This window comes from Manacus candei, unplaced genomic scaffold (genome assembly GCF_025592945.1).
Source record: "Manacus candei isolate 608988 ecotype Guabito, Panama unplaced genomic scaffold, ASM2559294v1 h1tg000072l, whole genome shotgun sequence".
Classification (NCBI taxonomy): domain Eukaryota; kingdom Metazoa; phylum Chordata; class Aves; order Passeriformes; family Pipridae; genus Manacus; species Manacus candei.
In genome coordinates this window covers 5,705,463-5,721,861 of record NW_026138120.1, presented here as the reverse complement: position 1 = coordinate 5,721,861, position 16,399 = coordinate 5,705,463, and the positions used below count along the sequence as shown (strand labels likewise).

At 45.9% G+C, this 16,399-nt stretch overlaps 2 protein-coding genes across 2 annotated transcripts; both read right to left on the bottom strand.

Annotated features, from left to right (window-relative positions):
- Positions 1-454: 454 nt before the first annotated feature.
- Positions 455-5,965, bottom strand: HOXA6 (homeobox A6). Its single transcript, XM_051808345.1, has 3 exons — positions 4,325-5,965; positions 3,492-3,747; positions 455-2,149 (listed from the first exon to the last, which is right to left on the bottom strand). The coding sequence occupies exons 1-3, from the start codon at positions 4,787-4,789 to the stop codon at positions 1,890-1,892; spliced, it is 981 nt and encodes a 326-aa protein (XP_051664305.1). The 5' UTR covers positions 4,790-5,965; the 3' UTR covers positions 455-1,889.
- A 3,381-nt stretch (positions 5,966-9,346) lies between these two features.
- HOXA7 (homeobox A7) lies at positions 9,347-12,697 on the bottom strand. Its single transcript, XM_051808362.1, has 2 exons — positions 12,193-12,697; positions 9,347-11,168 (listed from the first exon to the last, which is right to left on the bottom strand). Exons 1-2 carry the CDS (start codon positions 12,566-12,568, stop codon positions 10,885-10,887), a joined length of 660 nt encoding a protein of 219 aa, XP_051664322.1. The 5' UTR covers positions 12,569-12,697; the 3' UTR covers positions 9,347-10,884.
- Positions 12,698-16,399: the final 3,702 nt, after the last annotated feature.

Sequence of the window (16,399 nt, the reverse complement as noted above, 5' to 3'; positions counted from 1 at the left end):
GAGCGGGCCGCGCCGCCACCGCACCCGGCGCCGCCGCCGCCACCGGCGGCATCGGCAACCGGCGGCGAGGCCGCGGGGCCGGCGGGAATTGCTCCTCCGACCCGCCCGCCGGAGAGCTCGGAGCGGAGAGAGCTTTGTGCTTGCCTTCTCCTCCGTGCGAGGCTTATTTACACCAGTTCACAAAGCCTATAGGATCCATCCTCGGGAGCTGACAACGCTTATGTCTCTTCTACATATATAGGTATATATATAATTTCCCCTCCCCACTTACTCCCGTGCCGGAGCTTTAGAGAGGCAGCCGGGTCCTGCCGATGTGAAATGGCAGGTACCCATGAAAGATAAATATCGTGCAGCGTTTTTCCAGCTAGGGAGTAAAATTCCAAGCGACTTTACGGCCGCTGTTATCTTATCGCCTCTCGAAAGGAAAATAACTCTCTAAATGCGGCGGTAGCCATTGTGCATTGGTGTTCTTCAGGTCTGGCTTTTTATATATTTAGAGCAGTAGCCCAAACTGTGCTGCCTTCCAAACAAAAGAGCCTCGATGACTATACAAGTGCATTTGGACACAGTTTCACACGCATACTCATGCACACGCAATATAATATAGAGAGATATAACGTATATATTAATCAATATTTTCGCTGAGCTTATTTTACTTTTACAGAAGTGGAAGCATTTTATGGCAGGTATTTTTCTACAGAGTATCAATTTATTTTTTCCAGTGCTAAGAAAAGCGAATGTGCATTAAAATACCACAGAAGCGGAGAAAAATATCCTCCGAGTTAATAAGACTTTTTCTTTAAATAAATAAGAAAGAAAAAAAAAAAGAAAGAAAGAGAGAAAGAGAAAAAGAAAGAAAGAAAGAGAGAAAGAAAGAAAGAAAGAAAGAAAGAAAGAAAGAAAGAAAGAAAGAAAGAAAGAAAGAAAGAAAGAAAGAAAGAAAGAAAGAAAGAAAGAAAGAAAGAAAGAAGGAAAGAAAGAAAGAAAGAAAGAAAGAAAGAAAGAAAGAAAGAAAGAAAGAAAGAAAGAAAGAAAGAAGGAAAGATTTTTAAAACAAGGAAAAACAGATGGATCTAAGCCCACAAAGCCCCAAGAAATGTAGTCCATAATTCAAAGCCCCTTCAGTGTAGAGCTGAGCTCACTGAAACCTCAATGTAAGCTCAACGGGAACCACAGAAATTTTCCCACTTCAAAACCTCTTTCCTCGCTTCCCCTGTAGTTTAACGCCGAGTTTTTGCTTTAATACTAGTAGTGCAGATTAAGCAGTTTAGGGGCATTTTAAAAAAATCTCCCTGCAGTTCATTTTCACTTCAAGTTTATATACAGGGATTTATACAACGATTTTTTTAAAAGGATTTTTCTTCCTTTCGCTATTTAAATATCTTATACATAACTAAAACTTTTTCCCCCCCTGCAGATCATAAACTCCCAAACACAGCATAACGAGATGGTCAGACTTAGCGGGAGCTAGCAAAACCATAAACCCGATATTTTCTAAAAGTCTTTCTACAGTAAGAACATTTATAATTAAAAAAAAAAAAAAATTCCCTTATCTTTTCTCACACAAGCACACCGGGGGCACTCACCCACACATAGATGCTCACCTGAAATATTTAAAATTCTGGGCCAATTCTCTAATAGTTTAGGCAACGCCATATGCTTTGGAAAGGTGATTATATACACACATGCCTGTAGCTCAAAAGCTAGGACTTCCACATATATTAAAGTAAGTCACAGATGATTGCAAATGTACATCTTTTAAACAAGCCTTTTGGGGATTAATAGACTGTGACAAACCTATAGGATTTCAGTAGCAGAAGGAACACAAGGTAAATAATAATAGTAGTAAGTGCTAAGGAAAGGCCTGGTAGCGTTTATTAAAAGTGGTTCTACTCCCCTGACTTTTCCTCTGTTTCTTCGCTGCTTGGCTGTGTGGAACTTATGAATTTGTTTTCCTTTTTCCATTTCATCCGCCTGTTTTGAAACCATATTTTAATCTGGCGTTCAGTAAGGCAGAGAGCGTTTGCAATCTCAATACGTCGTCTTCGGGTTAAGTATCTGTTAAAATGAAATTCCTTCTCTAACTCTAGCGTTTGGTATCTGGTGTAAGTTTGCCTCCCTCGTCTCCCATGTGTTCCATATACTGTACCTGTAGAAGTAAAGACAAAACGATCGCATTGGACAGGGCCCAGTGATTTCAGACCAGAAAGAACGATTAGTATATTCTGCCTCCTTTTGGAGGCACAATGACGGGGAGGGGGGGAAGCTGCTCTGGTTTCCTGGAGGGTTTTTTTCCCCCCCCTCTTTTCTTTTTCTCCTGACTGCCTAGCTGTAAATGCGGATGTGCAGCGTGCTTACGGTAGTGGGGTAAGCGGAATACAAAGAGGCTTTAAGGTAGACCTAGGGGAAGGGCAGTAGGTAGCACCCGTGTGAATCACTGAGCAGCGTCTGCTCCCTGCGCGTTGGCAGCCTGTGCGCGCACACACACACAGACTCACGCACACGTGTGCTACCCGGGAAGCCTCATGTGTCTGCGCCTATGTGTGTGCACGCACATGCGGGTGTGTTGAAACAAACACGCAGCCATTGCCACGGCTGTGACTGCAGAGGGTCTCTAATTTAAGTATGATTATAGACATCAGCTAAAGATCATAGAAGAGCATTTTGCCATTTGCTCTAGAATTTATTGCTCTCGAATGCAAAGCAGCATCAGAATGGTCTTGCTAAAAGTTTAACTTTCCAAAAAAAAAGAAATGCGATCTACCCTTCAGCAAACGTAAACTCGGGAGGATGGGAGAAGAGGGGAGTCATTAGCAAACGCTGGAAGTAAACGTCTTAATATGGGATTATAAAAAATACGTGCCACTCCAGTACAACCCTCCCAACCCACTCCCAGCCCCCAGCACCACTCCTGTACAGAATAGTTCAATTATGTGAAGTTTACTCTTAAATTCAGAAAAAAATTCGCAATGCCATGGAAGTGCGCTCACGGCCTCAGAAACGTGCTCTCAATATCCAATACTCACAGGCTAATGAGCTGGGGGAGGGGGGCGAGGAGGAATGTGCCACAAATGCATTGGATCCTCAGTACAGAGGGCATATTCCTTGCATTTCTCTCTGACAATGAAGCAGCAGAGCAGAGGCTTTGGGGTGGTTTTAAGAGAGTGGTAAAACTGCTCTGCTCCTTTTTATCTCTTTTTTTTTTTACCCTACTTCTAAGGATTCCCCAGTAACTTTCTCCAGTGAGCCTACAAACTGGGATCTCAGCCACCGTTCCGAGGGTGCCAACGTGCCAGGTCTAAAATAACCTGGGAAGGTTTCATGTTACATGTTGCCCTGCAGGAACCATGTTTCTCCAACAGTCTGGACTTTATCTAAGAACAAACAAACAAAATAGGAAAAAAAAAAAAAAGAAAAGAAAAGAAAAGAAACTTTTCCTTTCCCTCCCTCCTGCCCCCCCTCCCGCCCTTGATTGCATCGAGATGTCTTACCAGCGCAGGAGTTCATCCGCTGCATCCAGGGGTAAACAGGGCTCGTGTACTTCCGGTCGGTACCTTCGTCATTTATAATTTTGGCTTGGCCGCCGCTGGATTTGTACTGTTGATCGGGAGAAAAGTGCAGGTAGTCCCCGGGCCCTCTCTGTTTGCCACTGCCGGAGGGAGAGGCGCTACTAATGTCCTTGTCCGAATAAAAACAAGAGGCTCCGTACTCATAGGAAGCCCGATTGCAAGCAATGACGGTGTTGGACTGTTGGTAGAAACAGGGTGAGGTGTAAGTCTTGTCCTGCAGGCTGCTTGCCCCGTACGAAGCCGGAAAATGCCTGAGAGCATCATAGCCCGCCGGGTACAGGGGGATCTGGCCGAGGAAGGAGTCCTGGCCCCCGGGCAGGCTCCCCGGGAAAGTGGGATTCACGAAATAGGAACTCATTTGCTCTCCCCCTCTCTCGGACCGTGATTTGTTGTGTATTAGTACATCTGGCGATAACTATTAGGAGTCATCGAAGTGGTTTGTTTCTGGATGGCCGAGCGCCAAAAGCGACAGCAGAAAATAGGAGCAGCTGACGGCGGGGCGGCCAATGGGAGCGCGCGCGGCGCCCGCTCCCCCGGGGCCGCCGCCACCGCGCCGCCAACTTACCGGCAGCCCCGGCCCCGCCGCGCCGCCCCGCGCCGCCCCGCACCGCACCGCGCCGTGCCGCGGCCACCGGCCGCGCCCCCGGGGCGGCGCCGCCCCTCCGCGGGAAAAATAATTCAGTAATAATAACAACAATAATAGCGATAATTCCCGGCAGCGCGGGCAGTGTGACAGCGGCTGATGGGGACACCACCCGCGGCCGCTGGAGGTGTGTGTAGGGAGTCTTCGCCCTTAAAAGTTGGAGGGCCCACGACGAGGCAGCCGCGCAGCCCCGCAGGCAGGGTGGGCGAGCCGCCCGCGGGTCTCCGGCGGAGGGAAGGAGGAGGGAGAGAAGGAAGGAGACGGCGGTGGAGGATGCTGCGGAGGGAAACTTTGGAGTGGAGGGAGCACGTGAAAGGGGGAGCGGAGCGCCACGCAGCGGGGGGGGTGGAGGGGGGCGGCCTCTCTCCAGTTTACCATCGCGATGCCACAACCACATCCAAGAATTTTTAGGAGATTTTAAAACGTGTTTATTTATCCATTCAGTCGAAAACTGCCCCTCCGCTGAGGCTTCCCTTCGCAGCTCAGGGAGCCTGCCCCAGTGTCGAATCCAGTTTTTGTGAGAGAGGCTAACCCGTCCCGCATGGAAGAGGTCTCGTATTTTAATGAACTCCACCATAATTAACGCGGAGGTCGTGGCAGTGGCCTTTTGGAGAGGGGGATTTTTGATTTGCACCAAGTGCCCGAGGAGGCCTCGAGAAGAGCTCGGCAGTCTCCCAGCGCCGCCCAGCAGCCCAGCTAAAGTTCTGCGTGTCTCTTCTTCCCAAGTCTACCCCTGCTTCAGCCAGAGCTGAGCCGAGGGAATCAAACACTCAAAATAAAAAATGAGCCAGTAGGACTATTCCTAATTAATATAGCCCTACTAATGAATCAGCAGAAGCCAATCGGTTTGGTTGTCGCTCCGAATAATTTGATTAAAAGCGAATGTGTACCTTTAAGAGGAGAAAAACAATACACGAAACAAACATTTCCACCTTCATTTTTCAATATGGCAGTTACCCCATAGCGGAAATATAATTCTTGGCCCAGGGCTCGGACAGTAACAGTGCTGATGAAATTCGCTGATGCGCATTTAATTCAGCCATAACCGCGCAGTTCCTGGAGATAACATGAGGTTGTTCATTCCAAGCTGTGTTTACTCATAATCCGTGCCCATTACAACAGATTGAATAGCCTAATTTTAAACGCGCTCTGTCACGGAAAGTGACATTCGTACGAGCCCCGTTTCCTAAAGCAGCTTTCAAAAGAGTTTTGTTTTTGTTGGGAGACTATTTGTCTCATTTCCGGGGGCAGATTACGATACCTATAAAACAGTAGTGAGCTAAAACATTGCTCCACAATCGTTTGTATTGTTTGCAGTCTCAGCTGGACTTTCACATTCAGATGTTGATTGCCTCCAATTTTTTTTAAACTTCCTTAACCTCTTGAGCCCAGCCAATCCATAAACACACCTGGTAGAATTACAGCTCGCTAGCTGCATGCTTTGAGAGGTCATTTCAGAAACATGTATTTCCTGAAAAACAGATTTTTCCAGAGGAAAAAAAAAGGTTTCTTACTCAGTGAGAATAGAGTTTAAAAAGGAGGAAACACCAGCCATCAAGCACACACAACACGGCAAATACGAAGAGGTTTTTAAAAGGGCAGATTTTCTCCAACTCAGGTCAGAACGAAAAAGCACCATGAAAAAAGAACGCTCAGGACAACCAAAACCCACTGGCCTTACTTCTAAAAAGTTGTGGCCAGACGGTTTTCTATTTAAATCCAGCATACAGACCAAAACAGAATTTAAAATAAAAAAATCGCTCCAGGCTTAGTTGTATTTACATTTTATAGCATCGGTTACAGACTGTTTCCCCCCCTCTGTTTCTTTTTGTTTCTTTCCCGTTTTTCAAGTTATTGCTTGCGTCCAAACCAAGTTGGGAAAGCCCCACTGCAGGCAGTGAAAATGTTTCTCCGTTGATCCCATAATATGAAAATGCATGAAATCTGCACGTTTGCCTGACTGAGTCGTGTTAGAGTAGTTACAGTGACAGCTAAACCGTCTGCACTGCAATCTCCGCTTCAGTCACATTCAAGCGTCCTTTCCGCTCCTCCCCCTACCCCCAGAAAACCCCGAATTACAATAATCTGCTACCCCCCAGGTCTGCCGAGGAAATGTCCTGCCCAGACACATTTCGCAGCGATTTCCCTTCACCGTTCCCGCCCGCATTCTAGAAAGCAGAAAGCAAGTCAGCCGCTGCATTTTGACAACGCAACAAAGTCACACTTCGCGACATCCGTGTATTTCATCCCCCTTTTATTTGTTTTCGTAATTCCCCGCACCCCCATCACCTTCTTCACAAAACACTTCGCCTTCCTCCTCCCGCCGAAAACCCGGCCGCGACCCCAGCCACTCTTGGATTACAGGTGCGGGGGTAGTTACCCTCTTAAGCTCAAAAGCCTCTTTCTCCTCGTATATAAAACCACTTTCAGATCATTCTCGTGCTCGCCAGCGTCATCAAAACCAACCTTTAACTAATAGCTCCTAATCCAAACAGTTTGGGCAAGGCGGACCGTTGTTTAGAGTGGCGGGGTACAAGGAGCCTGGCCGGGGGGACGCGGGCGGGTCCTCCCCAGCCGGCTCCCACCGTGATAACTTGCAGTTGACACACACCGAGGTACAAGCGGAGGGTGAGTGGGCAGAGCCGGTCCTGCCAGAATATCTTGCCCGGGGGCCAGCTCCGATGCTCCCGTACAAAAAGGTAGGCCCAGGGGTTTTTTTTCTTTTTTTTTTTTTTTTTTTTTTCCCTCTTGGTCTTTTATCTGGGCTCCCCCGAGCAGCGCAGGCTGCCAGCGCTGCCCTTCCCAGGGGCTGCGGGGGCCGCTCCGCTCCGCGCCCGCCTCCGCCATCCCGCCACGCCGTGGCAGCACTGAGCACCCGCGGCCCCGCAATAAATAATCCGGCGCTCACTGCAGCTCCAGTCCGGCGGATACCGCAATGCAATGCAAATGCAGTGCTTTATCAGACCGGCGGCACAGGCAGAGCCGGGGCCGTCGCTTAAAGGCCTCCGAGCTTCTCCTTCGCCGTGAGGAGACGGGAGCGGAGCCGGGCGGCAGCGGCGGGGGGTCCCGGGGCGCCGTCCCCGGGTCCCCGCTTCCCCCCGCCGGCACACACCGCGGGGCACCGGCCCGCCGCCTGCCGCTCCCCCGCCCCAGCGCCGCACCGTAACAGTCACAACAAGGAGAGGAAGGGGGGGGAAGCTCCGTCTCCGGCGCTGAAATGGGTTTAGCTGCCGCGAAGCCCGCTCCGCGCAGCCGAGGCGCGCAAGCCGCCCGCGCCGGGAAGCGCCGGGAAGGGACCCACGGCGGGCCACGAAATTTATGCAGGCAGCGCTTGATCTGATAAAGAAAATCTAAGACACAATCGCGCTGTTTCCTCCCGTCTAGAAATAACCTTCCTCCTGGACATGGTAGAGAAGCCAGGAGACATTGTGTTTACTGATTTGGTTGTTTTTGTTTTTGGTTTTTTTTTCTGAAATAGTAAAAATTAAATAATATCTAAAGTTCATCTACCGCAAATGAAATTTAAGTTAATAATTTAATGCTGCGAATTAATTAAAATGTTTGGGGATATTAATATTTTTTTTCCTCCTGATAGGAAAAAACCCCCTTCATTGATGCTGTAAACTGAATTATTGCAAAATAACCTGAACGTCACAACAAACCTCCTGGCTAATGCAAACAGAAATCAACTTCATGAAAAAAAATCCACAGCTTCCTTACTAAATCATATAAAATAGACATTTTATTAAGGAATATTTTTGCATGCACTGGTTAAGTCAAAATCAGCTGAGCTGCAGCCACCTCTATTTTTGGCCGGTAACATTTCCATTTGGTTTAATTACACATGTCTAATATTTAAACGTATTAAACCATTTTCCCCTGCTTACAGTAGTGTCATATACATTTCTCACCTTTTAGGTTCTGGCTCACAGGAGCCCCTGCGACTTTGACAGCTGTCGCTTTGGCTGCACAGGAGACGAATCGCCCTCCTTTTGGTGCCAGAAGAAGCAGGAAATTAGCCAGGTTGCAAGTTGAAAATCTGCCACGCCAGTGCTTTGAATCCAATATGCCACACCTTCCAGCGGGGGAACTGGAAATTGCCATCCCGGATCTGTGTTCTAGGCGGCTGCTTATGCCGAACCTCCGCACACTTTGTTCACTATTGCCTTACAAAGAACAAATGAAATGGGGATTGAAAGCCAGAGAGATCCGAAGCAGGACAGAGCTCAGCAAAAGAATGCGGCTCTATTCTCGCAAGGGAAATTATAAAAAAGTTCATGTTCACGGTTACCATCCACATGACCGACAACGACCAATGGAAAAACCGAACAACTCATAAAGTTGTATTGCAAAGTTGTAAATTTTCATAAACAACAACGGATTTATGGCCTTTTCCTCATCACTAAGAAGAGGCAGGTCTTAGAGAGGCGCCATCTTACCGAAGAGGCAGCCCTAGAGTTTTTTAAAAGACCTGGACTTTGTACTAATTTTATTAAAATTACAATTAGTACATTGACCAGGAACGGAGTGTAGTAGAAAAAAGGGAACTTCAGCGCAAATGATGCTCTGTTTCTACCTGTATTTATCCAGCCGAATAAAGGGGGTTTTCGGGCTAGATTTTTAATTTTTTAATTTTTTTTAATATTGAAAATATTAGATCTCATTGACATTACGTGATATCTAAAGCAGGGGGATTTTCCCCCATTTTCTTGCCACCGTGATGCCCTCCGTCCCCCGAAAGCCGCACGAACAAACAACACACATACCCGACCAGATCATTTACACTTGGAAGTTTTGCATTGCACTTTCTGTTCATTACAAAATATTATTTCACTGTATGCGATTTCGGCTTGATCGCCGGTCGCCTGGACTGGGATTATGACTGCAAGAGGACACGGGAACACGGTAGAAGGAAGCCCTCCCATAAAGAAGGCTTTCCGCTTTATTAATCAGCTGCGCTAGGGAAAAAAATAGAGAAATGGACTAATTTGTGTCAATTCATCACCTTGGATTTTTTCCCCCTCCTGATTATCGGGGGGGGGGGGAAGGTTTAGATGGCCTAATTTCTTTATTTGTCTGTGTAAATAATTTTTTTAAGCTTCCTTCGAACTGGTTCCTTAATAAAGAAATACAATTCATTGTCAACAAGCATATTTATTTTCTGTGTAACATAAAACACATTTATCGTGGGAGATAATTGAACACGGTATCACTTCCAAAGAGAGTTCACAGACATTTTTTTTCCCACTTCCAATACTTACACGGCATATCCAAATGTTCACAACGAACACATTGAAACACATTGTAACATACAATTTTTGAATAAACTTTAGCCAAACCTTCAAGACGGATTTATACAGAGTTCTTAACAATACATCATGCTACAAAGTTTCCAAATTACATACTTTCCAATTTATGACATGATCTTACAAATGAGCTCCAAGACGAATATAAATGACAAAAAAAAAAAATACAATATCTGCTATTTAAGAAAATTCACGGTATTACATATTAACATATTTGGATAATCAGGACTAATATTTTGTGGGTTTTTTTAAGGTGATTTTTAAAGGTTCAAAGAACACTTTCCGCTATATTAAGATCAACCCAGAATAAGAAAATGGCCTTTAGCAGAGGCAGCCGAAGGTAGAAACCAACGGGAGATATTAAACCGCTTTGTACAATATTGGTGTGTGTTTGCTTCCTCACTCGGAATAGTAAAGAATCGAGAACAAAGATATACTGCAGCATATGGTTTTCATTTATAATTGCTTAGGAATAAATATATTATTTTAAATTTAAATATATTCAGACTTTTCGGTACCAAATTCTATACCAAAGCTATTGATGCGTGCTTTTCGAATGACTACACTTACATTTCTAAAAGCATTTTGCGATTCACATTAGTAATCTTGTAACATCCTTTTGACTACTAAAATACAGTATACTTTCGAAGATAGGTAGGCAGAGCAAGATATATAGGTAGGTAGTCTGGAAAATAGGTAGTACAAATAATTGCTGTAGATTGTAGTGGTTTGTGGAACATTTCCCCCCCACACACACACTTGCTGTTTAATCTTTTGTAAATGTAGCTGTTAGTTATGATACTTTCCTAACAACAATTAAAAAAAAAAAAAAAGAGAAAACAAAAAGAGAAGTGCAGAGCTACTTATTCAAAATTAGGTAGTTTTCTTAATGTGAGCCTAATGCACTTTTCCCCTTACACATGACTGAGACTATTGAATCAGGTAGTTACTTCGGAAGGTCACGGTTTGCTATCTGTGCAAGTAGCAGTTCTCCCACTGAAATGCCCCCTGGAGACATCCACCCAGTTTTGGGTAAATGAAGAAAAAAAAACAAAAAACAAAAACCACGAAACAACTAAACCCAAATGATTGTAGGATGCTCTTAGGGTATACTACCGAAAGGTTCGGCACAGGGTAGGTTTGGGGAGTACGGGAGAATGGAGAGTAGGCTGGAAAGCCATCCCAAGAAATGTTTTCATGTTTGCAAATGCTCGCTTGCAATATGATTATTAAAGGGAACTGATTTTTTTTTTTTTTTTAATAAAAACACTGAGTCTCTCTTTTTTTTTTTTTCCTTAAAAGGGAACTTTTCCAAATGTCATGTGCATACACTATTCTAAGAGATCACTTCCTCGAGTGGGACTCCTTAGTCCTCCTCCTCTTCGTCTTCTTCCACTTTCTCGACAGAAGCTGCTGCTGACGTGGGCTCATTGGGAGCCGGGGCGCTGGAACTCTCCTCCTTGTGCTCCTTCTTCCATTTCATCCTCCGGTTTTGGAACCAGATTTTGATCTGCCTCTCTGTCAGGCAGAGGGCATGGGCGATCTCTATCCTTCGCCGCCGAGTCAGATAACGATTGAAGTGGAATTCCTTCTCCAGCTCCAGGGTCTGGTAGCGGGTGTAGGTCTGGCGCCCTCGCTTCCTATCGGGACCTGAAAACAGGCACACATGCGTCCAGCAGTTAGACAAGAAGAAAGGTGGAAAGTCTTCTATTTTTATTTTTCTTGTTATTGTTTTTAATAAATAAATAAATAAGCAAAAAGCGGCCGAGCCAGAGTGAACGATCACCCTCTGACTTCGACCTGCCCCCCCACTTTGCCCTAACAAAGACATTTCAGCCACACGACCTGCCCTGCTTAGGCAGGGCAAAAAAGAAGTTGCTCGAGACCCAGAAAAAGTGGAGAGAAAGCATTCAGGAGTGGAGGTGGGGGAGGAAATTGCTTTTGGGAGGAGGAACTTTCCCCCCAGGCGATGTATTTCTCTAAAACCTTCCAGACTTTCACGTTTCGCAAGGGGAAATAAAAAGTTGGAAGGCTGGGCTGTATTTATTTTATTTTAATGTCGGGGGCTGCCCCCACCCCTCCTGGATCGTAAACAATACATCGCATTTAGTTCCAGAAGAGAGCTCTCCTTTTTCACACACACACACTCGTACCCTAACACACACACACCCACCCCCCCTTTTCCTGTTTAGTACATTTCTATAGATCCTTATCTCCGTGGAAAGGGCAGGGGGGACGAGAGTGGCACGTCTCGGCAACGGGGGCTGGCAAAGTCCTCAACAGCCCGTCCCCTCCGCCTAAACGCCCCTGTCCCCTCCGCCTTCTCCAGCGAGCGGGATTTTTTTTCCCAACTTCGACAAGAGGGCAGGGGAGACGCTTACCCGTGGGGGCTCTGGGAGCCCGCAGACAACTCTCCGCTTTTCCATAGCAAACAGCGCAAATCAACTCAATGCTAAAATTCCATAGCAAATGGAGTTAAATAAATTTACGAGGCTAGAACCCATTAATTGGGCAATAAAAAGTTTTATGATACTCATTTACATACAATGCCACGGGCTTTCTACGCAATGGCGCCTCGGCTATAATTAAAACCATAAAGGCTGTGCTGACAGTAATCCTGGCGACACGCTTTGCCTGGCTGCCACGGCTCCGAGCCCTCTCCGCTCGCCCCTACCTGAAGACCTCATCCAGGGGTATATCCGGAAATTAGGCTCAGCCTGGTTGTGCAGGTTGCTTTCCTCCGCTTTCTCACAGCTGGGTTTGGTTAGCTCATTGCAGAGGACGGGAATGTTCTGATCAAAAGAGGAACAATGCAGGTTGTAGGCATCAGAGCCCAGGCTGTATCCGGAAGAGAACGGGCTTTGATATATGGTACTGTTCACATTGTACAAGCCGGGCATGGAGGAGGCGAAGGCACCCGCGCCTGGTCCATAGCCGCTTCTCTGGGAGTTGCTTGCAAAGGAGCAAGAAGTAGGCTCCGCATTTTGGAAAAGAGAAGCCCCCGCCGTATATTTGCTAAAAAGCGCATTCACATAATACGAAGAGCTCATAATTTTGACCTGTGATTTGTTGTCCGGCAGGCTTCAGTGTCGGTTTTACGAGGTAGCGTGATATATGATAACATTACACCCCCAGATTTACACCAAACCCCATTTTCTTTTGGACTGAGCTGCCTGGAGCACGTGACGGGTCATATGACGCCGCCCGCCAATCCCCGCCCGCCTCACAGGTGGTGCCGGCCGGGGCCCGACGGTGCCCGGCCATGGACGGCCCGGGAATGCCGGGCATCCGCCGCCGCCGCGCCCGGCAGCGCCCTCCAGCCGCCGCCGCACCGGGATGGGCGGCTGGGGGGCGCTCGGCCCCCCAGGGGAACACGCACGCACCGTGCGGTCCTTCAGACGGACCGGGGGTGCGTTGCGAAAAAAAAATTATTTAAAAAAAAAAGTATATATACATATATATACTTATATATATGTACATATATAAAGGAGATGGCTTGTTTTATTCGTAAGGGAAAGAAGCAGGCAGTAACCCCGCAACGGGGCTTGGGAGGGCACTCCCCACCCCGATCCCGAGGGGCTGCCGAACCTTGGTAATCAAGGCGCTCCCCAGCAGTCAGCCGAGGGGAAAAAAAATTCACAGTCACCATCCCCGTGGAAAGAAAAAAAAAAACAAAAACAAACAGCAAACCCCAAAACAAGCACCACCACCAAACCCACAAAAATACCCACACCAAACAAACAAACCTCCCTCCCCCCAAAAAAACCAGTATTTAACTTTCTGAACATCTCAAGAAGAAAAAGCAAAATAAACCAAAAACCCTGAAGTTGAAGAAATCGCCTACAAATGGCTTCAAATCACCGCCGCCTGTTTACTGTTCCTGTTTACCTTTCCACCCTACATACCTTGCAGTCCTGAGCGTGAGGCGGCAGCGGTACGCTCGGATGACGGCGAGCGTTGCTGCTTTTCTAAACACTGATCTCCCCAACAATGCGAATGGCTCTCCATTGAGGATGCTGCTTCGTGCCCTTCCTTTAAACGGATCGTAAAATGAGTTTCCTTCCCTCAGACAGGGAGTCCTGGTAAAGACAGCTTTTACTGCCTGCCTGTATTGCACATCATAAACTGGAAGGAGCACAATGGAATTGCCCCGGAAATTCTCCTTTCAATTATAGTTTGGTGCCCCGCGTACAAAGACTTTCTCACCAGTTAAAATTGTTCTTGGTGATATTTCGCACGGACCCTAAACTTTATGTTTTGTAAACGTGGGACACTCTCTCTCCCCATACACACCTCCAACACACATATGCACACACACCCGCGCAGCCTTTGGGACTCTTTATGCGCGGTTATTACAGCCCCATGAATACAGGTTACTGTACAGAAGCAAGTAAACTCTTTAAAGCCAGATCCCTGAGATATTAGTGCTTCAGAGCATGCAGATGTGGCGGGTGTATGTAGATATTTGCGAAGTGTTATGTACGTGAAAATGCAGTTATTATTCGCAGGCGTCAGGGAGAAGCTGGCGAACGAGTCCCCTTTGGATATTTCTTCCAATTCACCAATATTAGACAATATCCCTGCGGTCGCAGTCGTGATATGGGAACACGCCGACAGAAGAGGCTGATGGAAAGGAATAAAGGCCCAAGTTAAACGAATGCGATGCAAACAAGACGACGACCAAGAAGATCAAAGAGACTGAAGTAGATGACATTAGACCAATAAATTGCTCCTCTGGTGACAACATACCAAGATACAAGAAGAAAGAAACAGCAAATATAACCAATGTCTAGACTTAAATATGGATATCGTAGGACCGAATAGATTGTCTGTATAGCTGTATTTCGAGCACTCTGATTCTGTACAATTTGCACTTTCATATAATTTTCTTCGCGTATGTGTGTTTACCACCACCACTTTTTAAAATGTATTTTGCTTTCTTTTTTTTTTTTTCCTGCCATCCCTTCAGATTTCTCAAAAAGTCTTTACTGAATAAAAGCTAAAAGGACCCCTAGACATGGGTCCCCGCCACCTTGTTTACTTCCCCCACCCTCTGCGAGTTAGGTATAACTCTGCTTCAGAAACAGCCTCTGAAATCTCTCATTTGTCGCTCACAAGATTAGATTAGATCCCCGCGTCTGTAAACGCACATTTCATTTGAATTATTTTTTTCCAATCGGGGAAACAGAGAACGGGCGCAGATTTCAAAGTTTCGGTCACTGCAATATTCTCAAACGCTTTAAAAATAGTCCTCTAGGAAGGATTAATTGTTTTGGTGCTTAGTTTATTTTTTTTTTTCTTATGAACTTTGGACTACCTCTCTTTGACTCTGAGCTTTTCCGGGAAGTAAAATGTAGTGATAAAACGGTGCTCATAAGTTATAAGCGACCTGGGAGCACTACATGATTATGGCTTGTGTACTAAGCAGTATCTTGATGTGATTCATACTAGAGAAGATTTTGTTCGTTTGGAATCTGTTCTCACCATAATTTATCCACGATTATAATGGAGCTTGCTGTGCCAAGTTATTACTTAGTATGACAACGCATAAACACTTTTTAATTTCAATGTAATTTTACTACCCAAGGAAAAAAATTAATCATAATAAGTTTAGCAATGCCACTGTAGACAAACATTTGATAGGAAGGCTGTTGTTAGAAAGCAGGGAGTGGCTGTTAGTCTTTATCCCTTGAAAGACTTTAATTTTTGAAGCAGTGCGGGGGAAAAACTAGCTCAGTGCATTCCTTCCGGATCCTAAATTTCGATATAAAGAGAATGCCTTTGATTTAAGGAAATGTAAATAAAACGCAGAGAAAGTAGTTCTGTAACAGAGTACTACTCTGTACTGTAAAAATGCAGCGATTTGTTTAGTTGTCTGGCGTAAACTTAAAAAATACAGCGTTCATACTTTAGTTCACATTTTATGCTTCCTTTCCTCCTACATTTATTTTCCTTTCAATCACTTTTTTCTTCCATCTCTTTTGGCAACTGCGATCTGAAAATATTCCACGACTCCCCACTAAGCCTCATTCTCAAGACGAGGAAGCCAACAAAAGCAAAGCGGAAAAATAGTAAAACGATTCAAGGAAACAAAATAGAAGGCGAGGGTAAGTTAGGAATGACTTTGAGAGACCCGTCAAGTTTGCAGAGCATCATCCTTCTCACATCTGTGTAATATAATCACAACGGGTCCCACAGACATGAAATTGCTGGGGACATAAGCAGGGCTTTTTATTTGTATGAAAGACAGCTGTTGAAGAATTTCATCCGCCGGTAAATAATTTACAAACGAGATTTTTGCGACGCTGCAGGTTCCCCGCACGGCTGTCTCACATAAGCGGGGTGGCCAAGGGCATTGGAAAATCCATCGGTCGTCCCCAGTGCTCTGAGGGTGAAGCTCTTCGGGTGATCTCCTACCGGGCTAAGCCGGGGAGACCCTCTTCCGTCATGACTGAACCCTTCAATTCCCCCTTTCTCCCAGTATTTCATTTCATTTCATACCATCCCTTCGGGAGATCAGGATACCCTGTTTGCCGGATCAGAGCTTCACCAGAGAAAGGCGAAGGATTGGGGCAAGAGAAAGAGGAGTTGGCAGCTCCGTGCTAGGGCTCCATCCGTCTCTATCAGATAATACGAAATGTCTCAGTATTTTGAGAATAATAAATGCACGGTATGTCCTTGGTGCAGATCAAGATCTACTTTTGCCACGAGTGCACCGAGCGTGGCCAGGAGGTAAATGCCACCCTCAATGGAACCCGCTTGGAGGGATAAGTGGGGAAAAAAACCTGCGGCAAAAGGGGAGAAAAAGCACCCTCAAACCCACCAGCCTTTGTTAAAAACCAAGCCAGCAGTTCCAAGCACAGTTATGCTCCCATAAAGTC

Coding starts and splice junctions, on each gene's coding strand:
- HOXA7 (XM_051808362.1), bottom strand. CDS start 12,568: ATGAGCTCTTCGTATTATGTGAATGCGCTTTTTAGCAAATATACGGCG. Junction 11,169..12,192: donor CCCCTGGATGAGGTCTTCAG/GTAGGGGCGAGC, acceptor GCCTGTTTTCAG/GTCCCGATAGGAAGCGAGGG.
- HOXA6 (XM_051808345.1), bottom strand. CDS start 4,789: ATGGTGGAGTTCATTAAAATACGAGACCTCTTCCATGCGGGACGGGTT. Junction 3,748..4,324: donor CACACCTCCAGCGGCCGCGG/GTGGTGTCCCCA, acceptor TTCTACCAACAG/TCCAACACCGTCATTGCTTG. Junction 2,150..3,491: donor GCGGATGAACTCCTGCGCTG/GTAAGACATCTC, acceptor TTACTTCTACAG/GTACAGTATATGGAACACAT.